General features: G+C 45.9%; 1 protein-coding gene across 1 annotated transcript; it reads left to right on the top strand.

Moving 5' to 3' along the window:
- Positions 1 to 1089: 1089 nt before the first annotated feature.
- Positions 1090 to 27828, top strand: LOC118095138 (uncharacterized). Its single transcript, XM_088654884.1, is given in 11 exon segments — positions 1090 to 2215; positions 3518 to 3635; positions 4247 to 5391; positions 7813 to 8344; positions 12445 to 13603; positions 13744 to 13826; positions 21292 to 21722; positions 21889 to 21970; positions 22582 to 22664; positions 23272 to 23398; positions 23869 to 27828. Coding segments are annotated over 11 exon segments (5856 nt in total). The 5' UTR covers positions 1090 to 2092; the 3' UTR covers positions 25842 to 27828.

The following is a 27828-nucleotide window of genomic DNA, read 5'->3' as shown; positions in this document are numbered from 1 at the left end:
CTTTGCTGATCTGTGTTAGGTGCTGATCTTTTAGCCTTTGATCATTGTTGCTTTCTTAAACTGACTTTAAAGGGGGGCTGTTCTGGAGGGGGCACTGAGCTATGTCTGCTGCCTTAAGCTGGAAAGGTGCCTGTGACTTTGTCCTCATTTCTGGTGCAGAAAGGAATTTCTGTGAGGGATGGGCAGGCAAAAGAGAAGAAGAGAGAAAACAACCCACGGTACAAATGCCTTATAAATTGCTGCAATGAGATTTGCTCCAACAGAATTTAATCTTGTTCTTTCAGCAGGAGCTTTTCCGGTTACAAACGTTGTGCGTTAATATACGTAACATTTCCCCAAGAGCTTATTATCATGCAAAACTATAGACCAAGTCTCAAGAGCAGAATAGATTTAGGTTTCATCTGGGACCCAAAATAATGGATAGAGATCAAAGGATTAAAAGGAGAAGAAAGGAGATTGCAAGGAAATACTGGGCGTCCCTCCATGGGCATAGCAAAGAGGGGGCAGGGAGGGGCTTTTGTCCCCCTCAATAACAATCCATATAAATGGATAGGTAGCAGGTTCTGCCCCCCCCCCAAAAAAAACCCTGGCTACGCCCTTGGCTCACTCGGAAGCTGAGGTTTCTGAGCTTGGAGAGCCACCTGTCGTGGCTGCTTCTGCTGCGATTCCTGCCTCGCAGGAGGAGGTACCCCAGGTTGGGACTCCCTGCAAGTTCTGGCAGAGCCCGTTCCCCTGCCTGCCAGTTGCTCCTGCTGCCTCTGTTTCCAAGAGAGGAACCAGCCAAGAGGGGCCCCAAATACTCTCTCTGGGGGTGCGCAAGGCTGAGCTCCTGTTGTGGAGAGGGCAGGGTGCGCTCGGCAGGCCAAGAGTTAAGAGGAGCGGAGCTGGGTTTCTAGAAGGGACCGGAAATAAAATGGCAGGCGGGAGGGTCCTCCGGAGGCAAAGCCCCACCCTCTCCGGAAGAGGGGGCTCTTGTCGCCTTTGCAAGAGCTGCCTTGCTGTCGCCTTCTCCGCTGGGTGAGTCTCCTCTCTCTTCTCCCAGAGGGTGCAGTGGGGAGAAGGGGGGGGGGTCCCAGGGCTGCAGGGGAGGGGGCATGGGGGACTCCCTACAGGCGGCCCACCCACAACCCCAAAGGGGGGAAGCAGAGGGTCCTCCCCTGCAGCTGCTCCTCCCGGGCCCCCTTTGCTACGCCCAAACCCAGGGAGGGACGAGATAGATCCCAGGAGGTTTGGACCTGTGGAATCTCCGAAGCAGAGACTCAGCAGGGAACCAAGAGGATCCTCGAGTCCAACCCTGTGCAATGCAGGAATCTTCACAAAATGTTGTGCATTATAGAGAAAAAGCGAGGGGGGGGGAGCGTGTAGAAATGCCATCAATAAAGGGAGGGAGCTCAGTTCATAATCTTCAAAGGCAGCTCCACCTAGAACGCAACGCAGTCAGCACAGGAGACTTTCCTAGAATTGTAGAGTTGGAAGGGATCCTTACGGTCATCTAGTCCAGCCCCGTAAAATGTCAACTAAAGCATCCATGACAATTTTAGAACCTTCATGAAAGAGAGTCCACCAACCTCTGAGGGAATCTGTTGCATTGTAAAACAGCTCTTCCCCTCAGATGTTTAGACAGAAGCTCTTTGAATCCATGGAGTCAATTCCCCTTCTCCAGGTTCCTCTTTTCCCATCTCCCTCAACCATTCCTCATAAGGCTTGGCTTCCAGATCCTCAAACACCCTGGTTGCCCTCCTCTGCACACCTCCCAGCTTCCCAACATCCTTCCACAATTGTGGTCCCCATAACTCCAGGAGGGGTCTGCCCAAGGCAGAATAGAGTGGTGTTATGGACTCCAGACTTTTGCGGATGCAGCCTAGCATCACATTAGCCGTTTTTGCTGCTGTATCACACTGTTGCCTCAGGTTCAGCTTGTGGTCTACTAATAATCCCACATTCTCCATCTTACATTATTGTGGCTGGTTCTTCCTCTGTAAGTGAAGAACCTTACATTTGTCCCTCTGGAAATTCCTGAGTGACATCTGTACTTTCTCGAAGGTCCATCTGCAGTTGGAAAGACAGTGCATCACCTCTTGAGGGAAGCATCATGCACTCCTGGCTTCCCATTTACCTTTGTCTCTTGCAGGTGAGAGAAAGTTGCCAGCAAGGCCTCTTCCTCCATCTTTTCTTGGTGGCGGAGGAGAAGCAGAAGACTGTGGAACCAGCTCAGGTAGGGGAAAGCAGCCTCGTGGGGAAAGAGGCGGAGGGGTGGGGCAGCAGGGGGTCCTCTGGAGTCAAAACAAATCTCTCACCTCTTCCTCTTGGCTTCTGTCAAAACCACCCTTAACAAAGACTGACAGTTACAGGTAGGTAGCCGTGTTGGTCTGAGTCGAAGCAAAATATAAAAATTCCTTCAGTAGCACCTTAAAGACCAACTAAGTTTTTATTTTGGTATGAGCTTTTGTGTGCATGCACACTTCTTAAGATACACTTCAAACAGAAGTGTCAGACCCTTATATATATACAGAGGGTGGTGGGGGTGGGTGGGAATGGGTGATGGGCTGATGGGAGTGGTAAACCTGTAGATGGCTGTTAACGACTGCTTATGACTGCAATTAGTCCTGGGGGGGAGAAAGCAAGGGTTGAGGCGCTAAAGAAAGCTTGATCATGCATAATGAGATGAGAATCCGATGTCTTTATTCATCCCAGGTGGCTCCATGGTTTTAAGCTTGGTAATGAGTTCCAATTCAGCAACTTCTCTTTCCAGTCTGTTCCTGAAATTTCTCTGTAATAAAACAGCTGCTTTGAGATCTTGTATAGAATGTCCTGGGAGATTGAAGTGTTCTCCTACTGGTTTCTTTGTCTTATGGTTCCTGATGTCAGATTTATGTCCATTTATCCTTTGGCGTAGGGTTTGGCCTGTTTGTCCAATATAGAGAGCTGAAGGGCACTGTTGGCATTTGATGGCATACACAATGTTAGAAGATGAGCAATTAAGACTGACAGTGTTATTGAAGAAGGCTTATGTGCTGAGAATAAGGAACATCCACCTCCTTAATTCTCCTTCTGTAGTTGCATTTTATTTGTATATTTATCATAAATACTAAAACACACTTCTCATCAGTTTTATTGTTGTTGTTTAGTCGTTTAGTCGTGTCCAACTCTTAGTGACCTCATGGACCAGAGCACAACAGGCACTCCTGTCTTCCACTGCCTCTCATCATTTTACAAACCATAAAGAGCAGTAGCCATGATTCACCTAACCAGCGCTCTCTGTTGCAGAATGGGATTTTCCCACCCTCCCTACCTTGTGCCTCCATGTGTCCTTGGAGTTTTCTTAATGCACACAGCAAAACACGCATAAAAAATAATAATTCCATTAAGATGTTAAAAGAAGCATCCATACTTAAGTTGTGCGGCAAAACAATCCCAGGAAGACAACGCAGGAAACAAAAAAACAATTCATAGTAGATAATTGTTATACAGTACTGGCTAAGAGGAGGACCTTTCTTTCTCTCTCTTTTTTTTAAAGAGTTCACTGTCCTCTGAAGACTTCGCTGTTCGTTTCACGGGTGAGCAGTGGGCATTGCTGGATCCTGAAGAGAGAACGGAAGTCATAGAGGAGAATCGTGGGATCATGGCCTCTCTTGGTAACCTTGACACAGGGCTTTATATTTTCCTTTTCTTTTGCTTCTTCATCATTATCATTTACTTTCTTTTTCTATTTATCCTTTGTGTTTCATTTTTATTCAGTTTGGCTTTCATTGTATCTGAAATTGAAAATGTTTAGCAAAAAATTGATATTAAAACGCCTGAAACCAAACTTCTTATCTCCGTATGCAAAGCGGCTCCTTCAGAGCATGTGAGGTTCACCGCAATTCATATCCCTATCTTCAAAGGGAGAACGTGATACTGGCATCTTTGCCCTGGCTATAATAAATCATCCTATAAGAATCTCTGCTGGAAGAGCGGCAACAGCCAAGAACTAGCCAGCCTCCCCCACCCTGGAAGTCACCGCTTCTGTCCATTTTGCTTGACCAAAAAGATGACTGCCATTAGAGATGGAGCAGATTCTATGATTGGGCCAGACAAAATCCATTCCAGAAAAGAGCTAGGCTTTTGTAATCTCAGCTTCCCCTAAAGATATCCTTGCCAGTAGAGATTCTTATATGATATCTCACAAGCATTAAGGAGCAGTGTTCAATAAATTGGGGGCTCCATTTCTTGTTGAGGCTCTAATCCATTTCTCTTTTCTCTGCAGGTGGTGATGAATTGGAAATGAAGAACAAGGGAGACCATGATGAAATTCACACAGAGGAGAAACCAAATGAATATTTGGAATGTGGGAAGAGCTATAGTCAGATCTCCCATTCATCTTCCCAGCAAAGAAATCCAACTGGAAAGAAGACCTATAAGTGCTGGGAATGTGGAAAGAACTTCAGTCGGAGGGGTCATCTCATTATCCATGAAAGAATTCATACAGGGGAGAAACCATTTCAATGTGTGGAATGTGGAAAAAGCTTCAGTCATAGGTCCAGCCTTACTTCCCATCAACGAATTCATACAGGGGAGAAACCTTTTCCATGCTTCGAATGTGGAAAGAGCTTCACTCGGAGCGACTCTTTCATTTCCCATCAAAGAATTCATACAGGGGAAAAGCCTTTTCGGTGCTTGGAATGCGGAAAGAGCTTCAGTGAGAAGTCCAATCTCATTTCCCATCAAAGAATTCATACTAAAGAAAAATCATTTCACTGCTTGGAGTGCGGAAAGAGTTTCAATGTAAGAGCCAGTCTCACTTTCCATCAAAGAAATCATACAGGGGAGAAACCTTATAAATGTGTTGAATGTGGAAAGAGATTCACTCAGAAAAAATGTCTCACTTCCCATGAAAGAATTCATACAGGGGAGAAACCATTTCAGTGCTCAGAATGTGGGAAGAGATTCACTTGGAGCAACTCTCTCACTTCCCATCAAAGAATTCATACAGGGGAGAAACCATTTCAGTGTGAGGAATGTGGAAAAAGCTTCGGTAAGAAGGGTGATCTCACTTCCCATCAAAGAATTCATACGGGGGAGAAACCATTTCAGTGTGAGGAATGTGGCAAGCGCTTTGCTCGTAAGGAATGTCTCACTTCCCATGAAAGAACTCATTCCTGGGAGAGCCCTTATAAATGCTTGGAATGTGGAAGGAGTTTTAGCCAGGACTCTTATCTCATTTCTCATCAAATAATTCATACAGGAGCAAGACCATATAAATGCTTGGAATGTGGAAAGAATTTTAGTCAGTATTCCTATCTCACTTCTCATCAAAGAACTCATAGCGGGGAGAATCACAGTCTCCCAGAATCATTGAATTGTTGCATTGGACTGGATGGTGAGAGTCATCTTCTCCAACCCCCTGAAACGTAGGATATTCAACAAAAGCATTCATGACAGATGGCTATCCAACCTTTGCTTAAAATCCTTCAATTCAAGAAGAGGCCACCAGCACCTGAACTAGTTTGTTCCACAGTCAAACAGTTCTTACTGTCAGAAAGTTCTGCCTGATGTATACTCAGAATCTCCTTTCTTCAATTCATTGGTTTTGGTCCTTCCACCAGAACAGGAAAAAAGCAAGCTTGCTCCCTCTTCCATGGCACAGCTCTTTAGATATTGGCCCAAGGGCTATCACATCTCCCTCTCAATCTTCTCTTCTCCATGATAAACATCCCAAGGGTTTCCAGACCCTTGGTCACCTTGGTCTCCCTCCTCTGCACACATTGCAGCTTATCAGGGATGAATCTGGTTCAGAATCTGGCACAAAAGGTTTGGCCCCAGAGACATCAGAGCCATTGTGGAGATACAAAGGAAGCTGCTGGCAGAAGGATGGAGGTAATCCAAAATGCATCATCCGTAATGAAGTGCATAAACTCTGTTACTGAGAGGAAGCTGAAACCTTTCCCGCCATGTATGCAACATAACTTTCCTGCATTTCAAGGGGTTTGACTAAAGGACCCTCTGTGCTCCTTCCAACTCTACAATTCTATGATTCTATTATCCTGTCTTGATGCAGCTTAGAATAGCATTGTTGTTGTTTAGTCGTTTAGTCGTGACCGACTCTTCGTGACCCCATGGAAGAATAGCATTAGCCTTTCATTGTTGGTGCTTCACACTGTTGACATGATAAGCTTGTGGTCTACTAAGAGCCCTCGGTCCTTTTTATGTATACAGTACTGCTGTCTAGCCAGTTGTCCCTCATCTTATATTTGTGCAGCTGGTTGGGCCAGCCTAAATGCACATCCTGTCATTTGTCCTTATTGTAATTCATTTATTGCATTCATATACTACCCTTTCCTCGAAGATGGTGTTACACGGTTCTTCCCCTCCTCATCTAACGCTGACAATAATTATTATACCACATTTTCCTCCAAGGTGGTGTTACATGGTTCCCCACATTTTCATTTAATGCTGACAATAGCCCTGTGAAGTAGACTAGGATTTGAAGCAGCGCCTGCCCTCCAAGGTCACCCAGTTAGCTTCATGGCTGAGTGGTGATTTGAACACAGGTCTCGCAGGTCATAGTATGGCAAATTACCACTATATCACACTAGCTCCGTAATGAAACTCTCAGAAAGTGTGCATGCATGTGCCTCTGCTTAACATTAAGTGCAATATTCTGGTCTTGTATGCACATGTACCAAGGATAGTATAATCCATGACGAGGATAGTATAATCATAGATTTAAGGTAATGTTAGCTAGGGAGCGGAAGAGAGGTGAGTGTTGATTGGCTGAGAGTTGGAAACGGGTTGGAGTAACTCAACAATATATAGTTCTAATTACAGGTGGGTAGCCGTACTACCATCGGCTCATCGGCTACCCATCAACAATATATGTGATTGTAAATTGTTTTAGCAAGGGAGTTATTGGTTTGCTTTGTTCTTGTTCCAATTTTTATTATGCATTTTGTATTTCTATTTTGTGTTTTTATGCCATGAGTCACCCTGAGATCGTTGGATGAAAGGTGGTATAAAATATAATTAACAAACAAACAAACAGAACTCAAATAGTCATATTCAAAGTTAGTACCTTCTGGACTTTCTGGTTTTCCAGTCATTATAGTCCCTGGATTCTTCAGCAGCCTCAGCTTTTGTAGCTGGAGACAGTCTGGACTCTCCTAGGCCACATGGGAAAAGGCCTGCAAAGCAGGTCTTGCAGGACTCACAGCCAAGATGGCCTCTGGCCTCTTCAGTAAACAGTCGGAGGTTGAATAGCCTTCCAATACCCATTGTTACATCAGAAATAAAGTGACAAAAGAAAAGAAAACTGAAGATTTGAAACCATACAGCTGTGTTCACTGTTACCTTGAACTTCTCGTTTGTTTTTAAATAAATCAGTTGTACTCCACGTCACACCTCATTCTTTTCTACGTTGGGGGTGCAGTGTTCAGGTAAGAGTTCTGGGGTGGCAGTGGGAATAAGGCATAGCTGCCAAGTTTTCCCTTTTCTCGCGAGGAAGCCTATTCAGCATAAGGGAAAATCCCTTTAAAAAAGGGATAACTTGGCAGCTATGGAATAAGGGGGTGTTTGGTGAAAGGCCAGTTCACAGCTCTGCCCCTTGAATGCAGTGGGAAGGCGGTGCAGGAGGGTGCGGGCACAACATGGGGAGATCAACAACCTCCGCATGGTATATTCGGAAGCGTTTTTCAAAGTGCTTCATAAGAAACAACAACACTCTTATACCATTCCTGTAAGGTAGACCAGGATCATATGCACAGCTTTTCATAAACTCCAGTTGCTAAAATGAGCCGGTCCCCTTTGGTAAAGAGATGTTTCCTGATTCTCAGCTAGGTTTCTGCTCCTCTTAGTTATGGCAGGTGGAGCAGTGCAATCTTTTGGACCCAGCCCAGGTTCCTTCACAGCCTCCTCCTTTGGCTCCTTTTCCCTCCGTCTCCTGAGGTGTTTTCTTTTAGGGACTGGATCCCCTCCCTCCGCCCCCTTGCCTGGCTGGGGATCCTTCTTTCTTTCTCTCCCCACAGACTCAGCCCCCCACTTCCCCTCCAGCCCCAGACCAGAGCCACTTCTCCCTCAGACAAAGCCTCTCCTCCTCCTCCTCCCTTTCTCCCATCTCAGACCCAGCCTCAAAACTCCCTCAGAAAAGGCTCCTCGCATTTAAAGGAACAGAGTTGCATTCCTAGAGAGGGAAGAAGAGATGGGGGGAGAGAGTGCCAGGTCCTCCAGAGCCAAAGCCCCTCCCTCGCTGCCCAGTCCTTCCTGCAAGGGGGGGGGCTTTTGTCTCCTCTGCAAAAGCTGCCCGGGGGGCTCCTGCTTCTGCAAGAGGAGAGGGGCAGTTGTCTCTCTGCTCTGCCCCTTCTGGGCTCCGGTGAGTCTCTTCTCTCTTCTTGCAAAGGGTGCAATGGGGAGAAGGGGGGCAGGGGGAGGGATGCTCAGATCATGCAGCAGGGGACCCCCCCCCCAAGTCCGGGGAGCAAGGAGGCTCCTGCCCGCTTCCTCTCTGCAAAGCCCGGGAGGGGGCGAGGTCCCAGGGCGCCTGCAACTCTTTCCTCCCTTTGGCCCTTTGGGGAGGGGAGGGAGGAGGCCCTGCAAAGAAACCCAGTTCAAAGCATTGATCACCAGCAAGGGAGGGGCCGAACAGGAACATTTGGACTTAAAATATACGCAAAAAATAAAAAGGAAAGCCTGACCTATGCAATAAAGAAAGTCTGTTGGAAGATGGAAAGCGCTTCTTCCTGCGGTGCAGAGTCAAGCCTATGGAACTCCCTGCCCCAGGATGCAGGGCTGGGACCCGTGCAGGGAGGAGGAGGGGCTCTGCTTGGCTTCAGGCGGGAGGGCTGAGCTCTTGTCTCCCCAGCGATGCTCCTGAATCCCAGGGAAAGAGAGGGGCTCTTGCGCCCCAGTCCTGCTGGGGGGCTTCCCATTGAGGCCCCAGTAGGAACAGGAGGGGGGAATCCAGAGGGGCCCCACTGGCCTGATCCTGCAGGGCTCCTCTCCTGCTCTGATGCTGAGCTCCTCAGCTGAAGTAAATCTTTCCCCACCACCACCCATGAATCAGACAAGGGTGTTATCCAGACTCCTGACTGACACTCATGTGCCCATTCAGACATGCAGCAGAGGATCTTTTGAGCGTTGAGCATCACTGGAGGTCTCCCCATCCAAGGAAACTGAGGCAGGAGAGGCCCTGCTGGAAAAAGGAGCAGGATCCCTTGGAAAGACTCTCTCAGGGTTGCTTGAGTTGAGATTCCTGCATTGCAGGGGGTGGGCTGGATGACCCTCAGAAGGCCCTTCCAAATCTACAGTTCTCTGACCCCAGAGCCATCTCAAGACAGCCCACTATAGGGAAGTTTTTAAATGTTTATGTTTATTTATATGTTGGAAGGCTCCCAGAGTGGCTGAGGGAACCCAGTTAGATGGGTGGGGTGTAAATACCCTGTTTCTCATATTTTAAGGCATCCCCATAAAATAAGCCATAGCAGGATTTTTAAGCATTCAAGGAATATAAGCCATACCCCGAAAATAAGACATAGTGATAGGAGCAGCAGCAATGCTGGCCACGGCAGGAGGAGGAGGAAAAAAATAAGACATCCCTTGAAAATAAGCCATAGTGTGTTTTTTTGAGGAAAAAATAAATATAAGACGTGTCTTATAATATGAGAAACACGGTAGTATAATAATGATGATGATAATAATGATAATAATAATAGTTACAGGTAGGTAGCCGTGTTGGTCTGACGTAGTCAAAACAAAATAAAAAAAATCATTCCAATAGCACCTTAGAGACCAACTACCGTAGGTTTGTCATTAGTATGAGCTTTCGTGTTGTTATTGAAATCATGGGGGGCACATCTTTAAAGTTGTTAAATGTTATAAATATTATGCATAAACGTATCCTTTCGACTTGACAGCTCAGGTAAGTTAACCTACCCGGTAGTTTTAAAAATCATACAAAATCAACTCCAGTTTCCTCCATTCCAATGCTATTTTGCCCTTGAAAAGAGACTCCAGGAAGTGCCCAGAGGCAGTTTGTTGGCCAAGCCTAATCCCCATCACCAGACCCACCCAGGTGGCAGACAATGCAAAATCAGGACCTTATTGTTCTTTTCCTGTGAATACTCACGGTATCACACATTTACTTTTGCCCTGAACCATTACCCTTATGTTAATCTTGTTTACCAGTATGTTAATATTGTATGTACCTCCCCTTTTCTGACGTTTAGCTATGTAACTATGATGTAGGAATAACACTTCTGAAATGCATTATGGGATTTTGGTGGGAAGCTTTAAAAGTTCTTGTAACCCTGTTCTCAGTGTTCAGTCTTGGCTTGAACCTGTTGCGCAATAAACCTTGCTATTTTGCTCCCGTTGGTGGCTGGACTCCTTCCTTTATTCCGCAATGGACCGCGGGCTCTTGCCTGACAAGCTGGGTGGCTGAGAAGCCTCGCACCCAGAATTCCATTAAAGCATTATAATAAGCATCAATGATCAAATTGTGCAGCAGACCAATCCGATTAAAACAGCCCAGGCAGGAAGCAAAAAAGCAACCCGTCATTAAAATACACTATGAAAGAACTCCATTAAAGAATTATAATAAGCATCAATAATCAAAATGTGCAGCAGACCAATCCCATTAAAACAACCCAGGCAGGAAGCAAAAAAGCAACATGCAGGAAAAAACCTTTATGCTGCCTAAGAGAAGGCTATTTTTATTTCAGGCTTCAGTTTCTTTTGAAGATGTCGCTGTTTGTTTCACGGCTGAGGAGTGGGCGTTGCTGGATCCTGCCCAGAGGTCAGGATCCAATAAGTATAAGTAAGTAAGGATAAGTAAGTCATGGAGGAGACTTGTAGGACCATAATGTTGTTGTTGTTGTTTAGTCGTTTAGTCGTGTCCGACTCTTCGTGACCCCATGGACCATAGCACGCCAGGCACTCCTGTCTTGCACTGCCTCCCGCAGTTTGGTCAAACTCATGTTCGTAGCTTCGAGAACACTGTCCAACCATCTTGTCCTCTGTCGTCCCCTTCTCCTAGTGCCCTCAATCTTTCCCAACATCAGGGTCTTTTCCAAGGATTCTTCTCTTCTCATGAGGTGGCCAAAGTATTGGAGCCTCAGCTTCACGATCTGTCCTTCCAGGGAGCACTCAGGGCTGATTTCCTTAAGAATGGATAGGTTTGATCTTCTTGCAGTCCATGGGACTCTCAAGAGTCTCCTCCAGCACCATAATTCAAAAGCATCAATTCTTCGGCGATCAGCCTTCTTTATGGTCCAGCTCTCACTTCTATACATCACTACTGGGAAAACCATAGCTTTAACTATACGGACCTTTGTCGGCAAGGTGATGTCTCTGCTTTTTAAGATGCTGTCTAGGTTTGTCATTGCTTTTCTCCCAAGAAGCAGGCGTCTTTTAATTTCGTGACTGCTGTCACCATCTGCAGTGATCAAGGAGCCCAAGAAAGTAAAATCTCTCACTGCCTCCATTTCTTCCCCTTCTATTTGCCAGGAGGTGATGGGACCAGTGGCCATGATCTTGGTTTTTTGATGTTGAGCTTCAGACCATATTTTGCGCTCTCCTCTTTCACCCTCATTAAAAGGTTCTTTAATTCCTCCTCACTTTCTGCCATCAAGGTTGTGTCATCTGCATATCTGAGGTTGTTGATATTTCTTCCGGCAATCTTAATTCCGGCTTGGGATTCATCTACCATAATATCTCTTGGTAAAGTTCCCTTTTGGGTCATCATATCTGTTTTGGAATTCAATAGATATTTCTCTGGGACAAACTTCCCATATTTTGATGGGTCCCAACGTTGCCCCCTAGATCACCTGGGATTCTCACACCCCCACAGCTCACCTTGCATGGAGGGCTAGGGACTGTTTTGTCTGTGAATATTATTCCTCCGCTTCTGCCTTTTTGCACAAGGATCAGGATGTGGACAGGCTTTCTGAGTGTTCAGGGAAGTGGAAGTCGCTGCTGTCAGGATCTCGTTTTTGTGGATTTTTTTGGTGTAGCAAAGGGACTTTTTAGTTTTAAATATTGATTTTTATTGAAAGTTTCCCACTTGAAATACAATAAAAGCCAAACTATTCTGAAAAAGAAAGAAAACTTACCAGAAAAGAGAAAAAGGAAGAGGAAAAAGAAAAATTAGAGTATAATAAGCCCAAGCTCTTTATATCCTTATTCCACACCTGGGAGCCTCTTTCCCTTTCCTCAGCCCTTCATCTTCTCTCCATCACCTTCCCGCGTGTATCCTCCAAAGAAATTTCATCCCTGAAAAGAACAGGCTTTTTGAACCTGAATTTCCCATAAATATGTGAGTGAATGTCAGTCAGCAAAGGCAGTGAACTCTGCAGTAAGACGTCCCATCTAACTCCCTTCAGATCTTCCTTTATCACAATTGTTCATGAGCATTATTCAAAAACTGGGAACTCCATTTCTTTCTTAGGCTCTGATCTGTTCCTCTTTTCATTGCAGGTGGTGATGAATTAGAAATTAAGAACAAGGGACAACACGACAAAATCCACACAGTGGAGAAGCCATATCAAAATTTGGAGTGTGGAGAGAACTTCAGTCAGAGTTCCCATGCCACTTCCCATCAAAGAAATCCTACTGGGAAGAAACCATTTCAGTGCCTGGAATGTGAGAAGTTCTTTACTAAAAGAAGAGACTTCCATCGACATAAGAGAATTCACAGTGGGGAGAAACCTTATCAGTGCTTGGAATGTGGGAAGAACTTCAGTCGGAAGGATAGTCTTACTTCCCATCAAATAATTCATGCAGGGGAGAAACCATATAAGTGCTTGGAATGTGGGAAGAGCTTTCGTCATAGCTTCCATCTTACTTCCCATCAAAGAATTCATACAGGGGAGGAATTATATCCATGCTCGGAATGCGAGAAGTTATTTACTACAGAAAGAGACTTCCTTCGACATCAGAAGATTCACAGTGGGGAGAAACCCTATCAGTGCGTGGAATGTGGAAAGAGCTTCTCTAGGAAGGACAGTCTCACTTCCCATCAAAGAATTCATACAGGGGAGAAACCATATCAGTGCTTAGAATGTGAGAAGTGCTTTACTACAAGAACAGACTTCCATCAACATAAGAGAATTCACAGTGGGGAGAAACCATATCAGTGCCTGGAATGTGAGAAGTTCTTTACTACAGGAAGAGATTTCCATCGACATCAGAAGATTCACAGCGGAGAGAAACCCTATCAGTGCGTGGAATGTGGAAAGAGCTTCTCTAGGAAGGACAGTCTCACTTCCCATCAAAGAATTCATACAGGGGAGAAACCATATCAGTGCTTGGAATGTGAGAAGTGCTTTACTTCAAGAATAGACTTCGATCGACATAAGAGAATTCACAGTGGGGAGAAACCATATCAGTGCTTGGAATGTGGGAAGAGCTTCAATCAGAAGGCCAATCTCACTTCCCATCAAAGAATTCATACAGGGGAGAAACCGTATCAGTGCTTGGAATGTGGGAAGAGCTTCACACAGAAAAAATGTCTCACTTCCCATGAAAGAATTCATACAGGGGAGAAACCGTATCAGTGCTTGGAATGTGGGAAGAGCTTCCATTGTAGCTCCCATCTCAGTCGCCATCAAAGAATTCATACAAGCTTGAAACAATAGTAATGGCTGTGTAGGAATTTAATGTAGACGAGCGAGGATTGCACCAATGTTCTTGCCACTCGGCAACTCAGCAAAGAAGTCGCCCATGCCTCTAAAAACTATGGAGTGCACTCCCAATTCCCACTATTTCTTCATTCAGTGTTCCCAGATCTATGAGAAGCAAGTCATTGGCCAAGGTGTTGAATTACTTTCTTCACGTCATGTCAGGGGAGAGGGTCACAAGTGAACCAGACAGAGGACCTTCTTGGTAGTGGCACCCGCCCTGTGGAATGCCCTCCCAGCAGATGTCAAGACAATAAGCAATTATTTTACTTTTAGAAGACAACTGAAGGCAGCCCTGTTTAGGGAAGTTTTTAATGTTTGATGCTGTACTGTTTTTAATATTCAGTTGGAAGCCACCCAGAGTGCCTGGGGAAACCCAGCCAGATGTATTAAGGCAACACCGAGGAGGTCACCATCAATGCTGAGCTTTCCTTTTGAAGATGTCTAGCTTTTCACATACTTCAAGAACCTCTAGGTTGCAAATTTGTGGTGCTCCTGGTTGCTACTGCCATTCTCAGCGTGTTCAGCATGGTGGTGGTATCAGCTTAAAGCTCTTCCCTGTATCTGCTGAGCACACACTGGACATCTGCCAGAAAAGCCACAAGTTCCACGCTTTCTTCTGTGAAAAGGTTAAGTTGAGGATTCCCTTGCTTCTGTCCTCTATATGGATCACTCCCAGTAAACAACAAATGCATTCCAGGAGCAAAGAATTGTATCCACGAGGAAGACGAGGGTTCTGTGTCCATTGTACTTCAAAGGTGGTTGGGAGCAACAGTTTGTTTGCTTCAGGCAACTCTACTTCTCATCTCCACACGTCCGAAACATGGAAGGCGGCTTGGATGGACGCCCTTTTCCCATGTCAGGTGGACAGAGCACCAGGTCTTGATCAGTGGGACATTTTTGATAGTGTCTCACATATATTCCTCAAGCAGGTGACCCTACTCTACTTCCTCCCCATTAACTGAGATTCAGTCGCAACGGAGGAGGTTTTTCCGGAGCTATGCTGGATAGCTGTGTCTCCAGCTCAGGCCTTGCGACCCTCTTCACATGAGGCCGTGCACCCCACAGATTGTCATTTCTCACACTCCCAGGAAGTCTTGCTCCTCTTCTACAGATTTGGAAACCACTTCGTCCAGCGTATAACTTTTGCCTGTGTGTGTGTGTATCCTGCCTACCAAAATATCCCATGCAGTCCTTCCCCTCAGCTATTACACTGGTACCTCGAGTTACAAACGCTTCACGTTTGGAGTTACAAACGCTATCAGTGCTTGGAATGTGGAAAGAGCTTCAGTCGGAAGAATAGTCTCACTACCCATCAGAGAATTCACACAGGTAGAAACCATTTCAATGCCAAGAGTGCGGAAAGAGATTCACCTTGAAACAAACTCTCACTTCCCACCAAAGAATTCCAATGACTGAGAAACCTGCTTGAAATGTGGAAAGAGCTTCTGCTGGAAGGAAATCTCACTTCCCATGAAGGAACTCACAGTGGGGGAAATCCTGGAGTTATAGAACAGTAGCCTTGGGGGGAATCTTTAGGGTCGTCTAGTCTAACCAACTGCAATGCATCTTCTTGATGTTTAGTCAGAATCTCCATTCTTGTTATGTTCTTGTGGGGTTCCATGGTTCTTCACCTCCTTTTCAGTCAAAACAAAATAAAAAATTCCTTCCAGTAGCACCTTAGAGATCAACTAAGTTTGTCATAGGTATGAGCTTTCGTGTGCATGCACACTTCTTCAGATACACTGAAACAGAAGTCCTTTTCAGTCGTGAAAAGGAGAGCCAGTGTGGTGTAGTGGTTAAGAGCAGTAGACTCGTAATCTGGGGAACCGGGTTCGCGTCTCCGCTCCTCCACATGCAGCTGCTGGGTGACCTTGGGCTAGTCACACTTCTCTGAAGTCTCTCAGCCCCACCCACCTCACAGGGTGTCTGTTGTGGGGGAGGAGGGGAAAGTTAGCCGCTTTGAGACTCCTTCGGGTAGTGATAAAGGTAAAGGGGTAAAGGGGGCCCCTGACCATCAGGTCCAGTTGTGTCCGACTCTGGGGTTGCGGCGCTCATCTTGCTGTATAGGCCGATGGAGCCGGTGTTTGTCCGGAGACAGCTTCCGGATCATGTGGCCAGCATGACAAAGCTGCTTCTGGCGAACCAGAGCAGCGCACGGAAATGTCCCGTCGGAGCGATACCTATTTATCTACTTGCACTTTTTTTGATGTGCTTTCGAACTGCTAGGTGGGCAGGAGCTGGGACTGAGCAGCGGGAGCTCACTCCGTTGCAGGGATTCAAACCATCGACCTTCTGATCAGTAAGCCCTAGACTCTGTGGTTTAACCCACAGCGCCACCTGGGAATATCAAATCCAAACTCTTCTTCTTCTTCTTCTCTTCTTTGTGAGAATAACTGTGAGGTAGGTTAGGCTCCCCAAGGCCACCCAGTGAGATTCATGGCCAAGTAGGGATTTGAACCCAGGTCTCCCAGGGTGTAGTCGAATACTCTACACTGGCTCTCCAGTGAGACTCTTAGAAATGGTTCGTGCCTTTGTGTCTGCTTAAAATTTGGGTGCCATATTCTGGTGTTTGTATTTAAAGCTGTATGCTCCTCTAGCAAAATAATTAATGCCATAATAGTAAGTCATGTTCAATATTATAATAGATTTAAGGTAATGTTAGCTGGGGGGAGGGGGCTGTTGATTGGCTGTGAGTTTGGAAGGGTGTTTAAGTAATTACAACATCAACATATCTATCAGGCCTTTGGCTAATTAAACTTTATCCTTTTAAGTTTCTTTGTGGGAGGGAAATATTGGTGTGTTTCATTTTAGTTTTTAGTATGTAATTGGCGTTTTTATTTTGAATGTTAATGCTGGGGACTGCCCTGATATCTTCTAATGAAGGCCGTATATGAATTTAATAAATGAAAAATAAGGTAATCATAAATCATAAAGGAAAATTTAAAAATACTCTGGGGTGGCAGCTGGAATGAAGGGGCAGTTTGGTGGAAGACCCAGTCAAGACCCAGCTCACAGCTCTGCCCCTTGAATACTCTGGGAAGGACCCCCATAGCTCAGGGCCTGAGGGTACCTGCTTGGCATGCAGAAGGGCCCCGTCTCTGCCCTGGCAGCATCTCCGAGAAGGGCTGAGACCATCCCCTGCCCAAAGAGACCTCCTGCCAAAGAGTCTGGCCCAAACTGGGGGGGGGGCTCCCCAAGATTGCTGGGCTGCAGCTCTCATCATCCTTCGCCATTGGCCAAGTGAGCTGGGGCTGGTGGGAGTTGTAGTCCAGCCACACCTGGAGGTTTGCCAAGGGTGGTGCAGACAGCGTGGAGCGGCTTGGGTCAGGGGAAGGGCCACTGTAGCTCAGGAGCAGGACACCTGTTTGGCATGCAGAAGGGCCCAGGCTCCATCCCCGCTGGCAGCATCTCGGGGTCAAGTGGGAACATTCCCCGTCTTGAACCCTGGAGGGTCAAGGCTGCCAGTCAGGGCAGGGAACCTGGAGCAGCTGGAGGGACCCCCAGGGTCTGTCCTGGCAGGAGGCACCAGCTTATTCCTGTCCCCCATCCGAGGGAGCAGGGGCCCTTTGCCCTGCTGGGGGTGGGCATGCAGAGGGGCCCTCTGTCCCCTGGGGACCAGAGCCAGATCAAAGCCTGTGGAGGCCCCATGGCCGTCGGAATCTCTGGGTCCCCTCGCAAATGGTCTCCGAATCCCTTTCTGATTTTACCAACCAGCACTTGCCACAAACCCAATCAATGGGGCCCAGAGTCTGGTTCCAGCTCTGCCTCTTTGGCCCTCCTGCCCTGCTGGGGTGACTCCTCCGAGGGGAGGAGCAGGGCTGAAGGCAACATCCTCTGGGCTGGGAGAGGAGTTGGAGCCCCTGGGCGCCCCCGCCCCCACCCTCTTCGCCCCCATCTCCAGGGTCTCCCGGTTGTTGCCCTTGAGCCACCACCACCCAGACCCTGCGAGCCCCTCATTTTCTCGGTGGGGGAGGGGAGGACGTCGGGACCCCCCCCCCCGTTTCGCGAAAGGAACAATGGCGGGGGAGGGCTTTTCCAGCCGAGCTTGGCTGGCCGTCTGCCAGGGATGCTTTCGATGCCCGCCTTGCAGGGGGCTGGACTGAATGACCCTTGGGGGTTCCCCTTGCCACTCTCCTTCTCCGACGGGGTTCCCTGCTTCTGTTTCCAAGGGAAGGAGCACCTGACTGAGCATGTCTGCCAAGAGGGTCCCCCAAATAAATCCTCTCTGGTGCGAGTGCACAACGCTAAGTTGAGGCCCCTCCTGTGGCTCAGCTGGGTGCGCTCGGCTTGCCAAGGGTTAAAGGAACTGAGTTGCATTCCTAGAAAAGGAAGAAGAGATTGGGGGGGGGGAGAGAGAGAGCCAGGTCCTCCAGAGCCAAAGCCCCTCCCTCGCTGCCCAGTCCTTCCTGCAAGAAGGGGGGCGCTTTTGTCTCCTTTGCACAAGCTGCCTGGGGGGCTCCTGCTTCTGCAAGAGGAGGGGGCAGTTGTATCTCTGCTCTGCCCCTTCTGGGCTCCGGTGAGTCTCTTCTCTCTTCTTGCAAAGGGGAGAAGCAGGGGACCCGAGGATGCGGGGGGGGGGCTGCTGAGCTCCTGCATGGGGAGACCCCCAAATCCCTGCCACCCTCCTCTCTGCAAAGACCGAGCTGGGGGAGAAGTCACAGGCTTGCAACTCTAGTCTTTCCTCTGTGGGGACAACCAGGCCCATTTAGTAGCAGAGGTTATAGACGGACGGAAACAATTTTACATAAAATATAAGCAGAACATAAAAAGGAAAACCTGACCTGGAAGATGGAGGGCAGAGAAAAGAAAGCGCTTCTTCCTGCGGTGCAGAGTCAAGCCTATGGAACTCCCTGCCCCAGGATGCAGGGCTGGGACCCGTGCACGGAGGAGGAGGGGCTCTGCTTGGCTTCAGGCAGGAGGGCTGAGCTCTTGTCTCCCCAGCGATGCTGATGAATCCCAGGGAAAGAGAGGGGCTCTTGCGCCCCAGTCCTGCTGGGGGGCTTCCCATTGAGGCCCCAGTGGGAACAGGAGAGGGGAATCCTGGAGGGCTCATCTCCTGCTCTGATGCTGAGCTCAGTTGTCCTGGAAGTAAAGCTTTCCCCACCACCACCCATGAAAAAGACAAGGGTGTTATCCGGACTCCTGGTCGACACTCGTGTGCCCATTCAGACATGCAGCCGCTCAGGTGTTTGGATAATCTTTAGAGACTGAACAGAAAGCCCTGCTGTGATGGACAGCTGAGGCCGGGCAGAGTCTGGTGCTGCAGTCCCTCAGATACACCACCAGGGGGTCGGATCCTCTCTCTGATTGGCTATCTAGCCCGAGGGGGCGGAGCCAGCCCTTTTGGAGGGAAAATGCGAGGAGCCTTTTCTGAGGGAGTTTTGAGATGGGAGAAAAGGAGGAGGAGAGGCTTTGTCTGAGGGAGAAGTGACTCTGGTCTGGGTGGAAGATCTGCCCTGAGGAGAAGGGGGAGCCTGTCAGGGAGCTGAGATAGAGAGGAAGAGGGGCTGGAGGGGAAGTGGGGGGCTGAGTCTGTGGGGAGAGAAAGAAAGAAGGATGCCCAGCCAGGCAAGGGGGCGGAGGGAGGGGATCCATTCCCCAAAATAAAACACCACAGGAGACGGAGGAAAAGGGAGCCAAAGGAGGAGGCTGGGAAGGAACCTGGGCTGGGTTCAAAGGATTATTGGACTGCTCCACCTGCCAGAACTAAGGAAAGGTTAATGAAACAACCCCTGTGTTGCAGACTTGAGTCAAAATACCATAAAAAGAGGAATTGGGCGACGTGTTGCCTCTTTTTTGGTATTATAACTAAGGGAAGGAGAGAGAGAGAAGGAGCAGAAACCGAGCTGAGAAACAGGAACATCTATTTACCTGAAGTGTAACAGCTCATTCTAGCAACTGGAGTTTAAGAAAAGCTGTGCATATGCTACTGTGTTTAAGCCTGTGATAGTCTTATATTTAGTTGAATAAGCTAACATCTACTAGAAAGAACACAACTTTGTTTCACAAACCTCATTTTTGTAAATAAAACTTGTTTGTTCCACTTCTGCCTAAGACTAAGTTTTCCCTCACGCAAGACCCCCCACAAGATAACTTGTGGTAAATTGTAGGAATTTCTGTAATTGGTGTGCCGTGAGGTGGGTCCACTGTATTTCATTGGGGTTACTTGGGGGTGAGTCCACCACATTATAATTGGGGGTTAGCGGTGGGGCCTGCTACACCTGCTGAGAGGTACACAGGAGGCCTCACCATCCAAGGCAGGAAAGGTCCCTGTGGAAAGAGGAAAGGACTCCCTCAGAAAGAGGCGGACTCTCCTGCCTTGGAGGTTTTGAAACAGAACTTGGATGGCCACCTGTCAAGGGTGCTTGAGTTGTGATTCTTGCATTGCAGGGGGTTGAGCTAGATGATCCTTGGGGTCCCATCCAACTCCACAATGCTCCATTTCTACTGAAAGGAAACAAACCTATGGTGTGGGGAGGGGTGAAATAGGCCACCCCCAAGTGCTGAGAGCGCTTGGGGGACCCTCTCCCACCAGCCCCTTCTGCCCAAAATATTAACAAATATTAACATTAACAAACTACACATCCCAGGATTCTTTGGAGGAAGCCATGGCTCTTTAAAGTGGACTGATCCTGCTTTGAAGATGCTCCCTCCACTTTCTCGAGGTTCCATATGTACAGTATGTTGAAGCTTAATTTTCCACCCCCAGACTTGAGGCTTTGTGTTACTGTTGTTCTGGTTGTTAGGTCTTATTGCTCTTACTACTGCTACCTGTTTATGGAATGTTCTCCCCAAGGAGATTCGCCTGGCGCCTTCATTACAAATCTTTAGGCAACAGGGGAAACCTTTTCCACCAGGCATTTGGCTGATCAACATTATATGGCTGTTTAAATGTGTCAGTGGAAAGGGCGGGTGGTGGTGGTTATTGCTTTGCTTTGCTTTTGTTTGGCCTTTATTATGTATTTTGCATTTTCATTCTGTATTTTTATGTTGTGAACTGCCCTATGACCTTCAGATGAAGGGCGGTAAACAAAAACAAAAAATAAGATAATAATAATAATAATAATAATAATAATAATAATAATAATAATAATGATAATACATTTATTATCCAGGGTGGGTTACAACCATTTTAAAATTCATTCTTAAAAAGAGTTAGAACAAATGACAGTCACAGGAATAGAGTGGGTCCTGAAAACAAGTTTTGAATGGTGCCTCTGTGGGGAGGGAATTCCCCAACCAAGGAACTGCCCACAGGATGCCCCCTCTTGAGCCATTTTTCACCCAAAACATGGAGGATGGTGAAACTAGCAAGAGGGCTCCCTCCGCCACCATTAACCTGAGAACCCAGGAGGGCCTGTGGGGAAGGAAGCGGTTCTTCAGATATTTGGAGGTCTAAGTAAACTCTTGATTTGGGCCCAGAAATGAACTGACCAACAAGGCAGCTGATTTGAAATAGAAATTAAATGTGTTCTCAAGAGTTTTTGTGGGGATTTGGTGGGGAGGGCTAGACCCACGGATGCCACCTGGATCTCCTTGGTGTTTCAATTTCACAACAGAATAATGTATTTGCATTGTAGGATTTGCCAGCACCTCTCGTTCGGATGGACAGAACTTGACAGAGGACCAAGGGATTCCTTCTGATCTTTTGGAGACTTATTGAGAGCACAGATGGATGAGCAAGACTCAGCTGGCCCTAGAGCAGAAAGAGGCCATGACATTGACACTGGGAGCAGTGGGGGATTCTGGGAAAGCTCCATGCAGAAGATCCTGGGAGAGGAGGACACCCTCCACTCAGAGGTGCAGAGCCGGCAGTTTAGGTGGTTCTCCTACCAGGAGGCCAATGGACCCCGTGAGGTTTGCAGCCGGTTCTACCGCCTTGACCTTCAGTGGCTGAAGCCAGAAAGGCACACGAAAGCTGAGATGCTGGACCTAGTGATTTTGGAGCAGTTCCTGGCTCTCCTTCCACCAGAGATGGAGAGCTGGGTGAGGGAATGTGGAGCAGAGACCAGTTCCCAGGCAGTGGCTCTGGCCGAAGGGTTCCTCCTGAGTCAGGCAGAAGAGAGGAAGCAGGTGAGAGAGACTTTCCTCTGGATACTCCCAAGGGGCTCCAAACAGGAAGGAGAAGATCCCTAAATCCCATCCTTTTTTTGGAAAGCATACAAGAAATAAGATCGGCTACCCCTAAAGTTTTTGCTTCTGCAAAACTCTCTGTTTGAAATCTTTGTTGCTCTTTCAGGGAAAGGATCTGTTTGCAGAAATGGGTCCTGATTCATCTGAGGCAGAGAGGATTCCATTGGTCACCACAAAGTGGCCGCTGGGTAAGGAAGGAGTTTTGATTCTGTTTGCTACATTCTGTGGATTTTGAATCTAACCTGTGGAATCTTTTCAACTTTTAGCGGAAGACACTTGGGGCCCAGAGAAGGGGAGATGTATTTTTTACACAACTGGAATATGAAATAGGTTGGGACATTGAAGCGGACTCAGCTGCCAATACATTCATAGAACCCTAAAATTGTAGAGTTGGAAGAGTGACCCCAAGGGACACCTAGTCCAACCATCTGCAATGCCATCGTTCTCAACTAAAGTACCCACAACCAATTAAAACCCTCTGTCGAAAACCTCCGAGAATGGAGAGTCCACCACCTTCCAAGCGATAAAGGAGTTTTTTCTCGGTTTGTTCACATTCTGTGGATTTTGAAACTAATCTGCGGGTTCTTTTCATCTTTTCCAGAAAGATATCTGAGGCCAAGACCCCAGAGGAGGGGAGATGTATTCTTGCACTACTAAAATATGAATTGGATAGAAACGCTAAAATGCACTCAGCAGGGGAGACTTTTCTAAGGCCCACCTGTGGTTAGAGATGCACTGTTTCACCTCTGAGAGAAACATCATGCACTCCTGGCTTCCCACTTACCTTTGTCTCTTGCAGGTGACAGAAGGATGCCAGCAAGATATCCTCATCCTTCTTTCCATGGTGGCAAAGTGCAAGTAGTGGCTGTGGAGCCAGATCAGGTACGTAGGAGGAAAGAGCCTTTTGGACAAAGAGGCTGAGAGGTGGGGCAGTCAGGGTGCCTCTGGACCCAAACGAATCTCTCTCCTCTTTGCTTCTGTCACAACTGCCCTTTAAAAAGTCCGAAAATGCCATTTGAGAAGGTTTATCTGCTGAAACCAGTGAACAGCCACCTCACCTTAACTTTCCTTCTGAATGTTGCTAGCGTTATTTATCAGTTGTTGCAGTTTTAGTTGTCTATTTTTTTGTGAAATACTAAAATACACTTCTCACTAGTTCACAAACCGTAAAGAACAGGAACCAGGATTAACCTTTACCAGCCCCAATCTGTTGCAAAATAGGGCTTTCTCCACCCTCTCCTCTTTGTACCCCTATGCACCCCTTGAAGTTGGCCTTCGGGCATTGGGAGGGCCGCCCCCCCGAACAATGCACACAATAAAATACACAATAAAACAATTCCATTAAGATATTAAAAGGACCATCTATACTTAAAATATGTGGGAAAACAGTACCATAAAAACAACAGGGCAATTAACAGGAAGGAAACAAAGGAGCAATGTGAAGTAGATAATCTTTGTGCTATCTAAGTAGAGAATCTCTTTCTTTTAGAGTTCATTGTGCTTTGAAGATGTAGCTGTTTGTTTCACGGAGGAGGAGTGGGCATTGCTGGATCCTGACCAGAGAGCTCTGCATAAGGAAGTCATGGCGGAGAATTGTGGGATCATAGATTCTGTTGGTAAGGCTTGCTGTTGGCTCATAATTTATGTTTTGAAATTCTCTATGTGATGAACCTCCAATATTTTGATGTTCACTAGTACCACCTACTACCGGTACATCTGGGATTCTTACACCCCTACAGCACACCTTGAATGGGGAGCTATCAACTGTTTTGTCTGTGAATACTCTTCCTCCAATTCTGCCTTTTTAAACAAGGATCAGGCTGGTCTGAACTGGTCAGGCCTTTTAAATGTAAGGCTTCAGGGTTGTTAGGGAAACTGCAGTAGCTTCTGTCAGGTATTTTTATTTCATAGAATCACAGAATTGTAAGTTTGCTTCTCTCCGTTTTTGGTTGACCAAACAGATGACTGAAATTGGAGATGGAGTGAATTCCATGATTGGGCCAAACAAAATTTGTTTTATAATTGTTTTATAATTTGGGATTCTATCTCTTCTTGAGAATCTAATCTGTTTCTATCTTTGCTGCAGGTGGTGATAATTTGGAGATTAAGAACAAAGGATACAACGCCAAAATCCAGAAAGTGGAAATGCCACATCCATATTTGGAGTGGGCTGAGAGCTCCCATTCCACTTCCCATAAAAGAAACCCAGTGGGAAAGAAACCATATCAATGCTTGGAATGTGCAAAGAGTTTCAGTCAGAGGGCCAAGCTCACTTCCCATCGAAGAATTCACACAGGGGAGAAACCCTATCAGTGCTCGGAATGTGGACAGAGGTTCAGCCGGAAGGATAGTCTCACTTCCCATCAAAGAATTCATACAGGGGAAGAACCATATAAATGCTTGGAATGTAGAAAGAGCTTCAGTCAGAGAGCCCATCTCACTGCCCATCAAAGAATTCATACAGGGGAGAAACCATATCAGTGTTTGGAATGTGGAAAGAGGTTCACCTGGAAGGTAAATCTCACAGCCCATCAAATAATTCATACAGGGGAGAAACCATATCAGTGCTCAGAATGTGGAAAAAGCTTTAGTGGGAGGACCAATTTTGTTGCCCATCAAAGAATTCATACAGGAGAGAAACCTTATCAGTGCTCTGAATGTGGAAAGAGTTTCATCTGGAAGAAAAATTTCACTTACCATCAAAGAACTCATACAGGAGAGAAACCATATCAGTGCTCCGAATGTGGAAAGAGCTTCAGTGTGGGGGCCAATCTCATAGCTCATCAGAGAATTCATACAGGAGAGAAACCATATCAGTGCTTAGAATGTGGAAAGAGGTTCAGTGCAAGGACTAATCTCATGGCCCATCAAAGAATTCATACGGGAGAGAACCCATATAAGTGCTTGGAATGTGGAAAGAAGTTCAGTCGGAAGGAAAGTCTCACTTCCCATCAAATAATTCATACAGGGAAGAAACCATATCAGTGCTCTGAATGTGGAAAGAGCTTCACTCAGAAGAAAAGTTTCACTTCCCATCAAAGAATTCATACAGGGGAGAAAGTAAATCAGTGCTTGGAATGTGGAAAGAGCTTCACTGAGAAGCAAAGTCTCACCTTACACCTAAGAATTCATATTGGGGAGAAACCATATCAATGCTTGGAATGTGGAAAAAGGTTCACTCAGAAGGGAAGTCTCACTTTACATCAAAGAATTCATACAGGGGAGAAACCTTATCAGTGCTTGGAATGTGGAAAGAGTTTCACTCAGAAGGGAGGTCTCACTTCCCATCAAAGAATTCATACAGGGGAGAAACCATATCAGTGCTTGGAATGTGGAGAGGGCTTCACTTACAAGGAAAGTCTTACTTCCCATCAAAGAATTCACACAGGGAAGAAACCTTATCAGTGTTTGGAATGTAGAAAGAGCTTCAGTCAAATCTCCTCTCTCAATTCCCATCAAAGAATTCATACGGGAAAGAAACCATATCAGTGCTTTGAATGTGGAAAGAGCTTCAATACGAGGGGCCATCTCAATTCCCATCAAAGAATTCATACAGGAGAGAAACCGTATCAGTGCTTGGATTGTGGAAAGAGCTTCACTTGGAAGAGTAATCTCACTTCCCATCAAAGAATTCATACAGGGGAGAAACCATATCAGTGCTTGGATTGTGGAAAGAAATTCACCCACAAGGAAAGTCTCACTTCCCATCAAAGAGTTCATACAGGGAAGAAACCATTCCAGTGTTCTGAATGTGGAAAGCGCTTTACTCAGCAGGAAAGTCTCACTTCCCATCAAATAATTCATACAGGGAAGAAACCATATCAGTGCATTGAATGTGGAAAGAGCTTCACTTGGAAGAAAAGTTTCACTTCCCATCAAAAAATTCATGCAGGGTAGAAACCATATCTGTGCATCAGATGTGGAAAGGAATTCAGTGGTAGCCGTCATCTCACTTCCCATCAGATGATTCATACAAGGAAGAAACCGTATCAGTTCTTCGAACGTGGAAAGAAATTACCTGGAAGAAAAGTTTCACTTCCTATCAAAAAAATCATATAGAAAGTTTTGATGGGGAAAGCAGGGTTTCAAAATGAATGAAAAGTTAAATACTTGGGTATTACTATGACAAATATGAATTGTGCATTGTTCCAAAACAACTATGGTATGTTAAGACATGGGCTGAAGTTAAAAAAATTATTGCAAGATGGGAGAAGTTAAAATAGTCACTGTTTGGTAGAATTTCAATGAGAAAGATGAACGTTTTGCGTAGAATAATGTTTTTATTCTACAATACCTATATTTAACTAATGACTTATCGGTTAAACATTGGTAAAGAGATTTATCAAAGTTTTTATGTCAAGGGGGGAAAAACCACGAGTCAAAATGAAAATATTGCAAGATGAGAATGAAAGGGGAGGATTGGGTTTAGCTGATATGAAATTGTCCTTCGCAGACTGTTATTTAGTGTGGATGAAGAAGAGAGTAACATTGAGAAATAAGAGACTTCAGGAATTAGAAGGTCATGATTTAAAAGCATGGATATTTGTGGTATGATAAGGTCAAAATTAATGTGGATTTCAAAAACCATTTATTGAGACATACCATATTGAGAATTTGCAATAGATGTACTGTAAACCTAAGTTATACGTGAAGATACCTTTATGGATTTCAATGCAAGAAGAGTTCATAGAAAAAAAGGCAAGAGGCAAAGAGAAATGGTTAACTTATCAAGAGTTGAATAACTCAACTCTAATGAGTCAAGGAGACTGTAAAATTAAAACAAGGGAACAAGGGTTTTTCTCAGAATAGATATACAGTATTGTATTCTTGTCTCATTATACATGCTAAAGCTATTTTTGGTCATCTGCATACTATCCCATGCTTTTTCCTGTAGGACTAATTGCAGTTTACTATACCCATTGAGTCAATCACCCATCTCCTACTACCCTTCTGTGAAAAACCCCACCCCACCCTCCCACTATATATAAGGGTCTGGTGACTTCTGTTTCAGTGTATCTGAAGAAGTGTGCATGCACACGAAAGCTTATACCCAGAACAAACTTAGTTGGTCTCTAAGGTGCTACTGGACAATTTATTATTATTATTATTTCAACTGCGCCAGACCAACAGGGCTACTTACCTGAATCTTAAAGAATACATGATTACATTTGTGGTAAAAATTGGGTTATATACAGAGGGCACAGTGGGAACATATATGGACCAAAGAATTAAAATATACATTGTGTTATGATTTAAAAGAGAATGTGTACAAAATTATGTGTCCTTGGCATTAAACTCCTCTGAAGTTATTTAAAATGTATAAAAATGTTCCAAATACTTCTGGCAGGTGTAAAGAACATGAAGGGACATTTCATCATGCTTGGTGGACGTGTATAAAAAGCTTTAAAGTATTGGATACACTGATTCAGAGAATTTTGAAGATATATTTTCAACTGAAACCAGAATTGTTCCTGTTGGAAGTTAGTAAAGGTAAAGGGACCCCTGACCATTAGGTCCAGTCGTGACCAACTCTGGGGTTGCGGCGCTCATCTCGCGTTATTGGCCGAGGGAGCCGGCGTACAGCTTCCAGGTCATGTGGCCAGCATGACAAAGCCGCTTCTGGCGAACCAGAGCACCACACGGAAATGGTGTTTACCTTCTTGCTGTAGCGGTACCTATTTATCTACAGTACTTGCATTTTGACGTGCTTTTGAACTGCTAGGTTGGCAGGAGCTGGGACCGAGTAACAGGAGCTCACCCCGTCGCGGGGATTCGAACCGCCAACCTTCTGATCGGCAAGCCCTAGGCTCTGTGGTTTAACCCATGGTGAAGTTAGGGATATACAATTAGGAAAAGACTATGTAACTTTATTTCACTATACGATTACAGCTGTGAGACTTTTATATGCAAAAAGATGGAAAGACTCATCATTACCTACAATGGAGGAATAGTTGTTAAAATTACTGGATTTAGCTGAGACGTTGAATTTGACATGTTTAATCAGAGAAAAGTCATTGTCAGTATTTACTAAATATTGGAAACTGCA

This window comes from Zootoca vivipara, chromosome 12, assembly GCF_965207765.1.
Source record: "Zootoca vivipara chromosome 12, rZooViv2.hap1.1, whole genome shotgun sequence".
NCBI lineage: Eukaryota > Metazoa > Chordata > Lepidosauria > Squamata > Lacertidae > Zootoca > Zootoca vivipara.
Note: the sequence above shows the minus strand (reverse complement) of the source record. Positions and strands in the feature narration are given on the sequence as shown.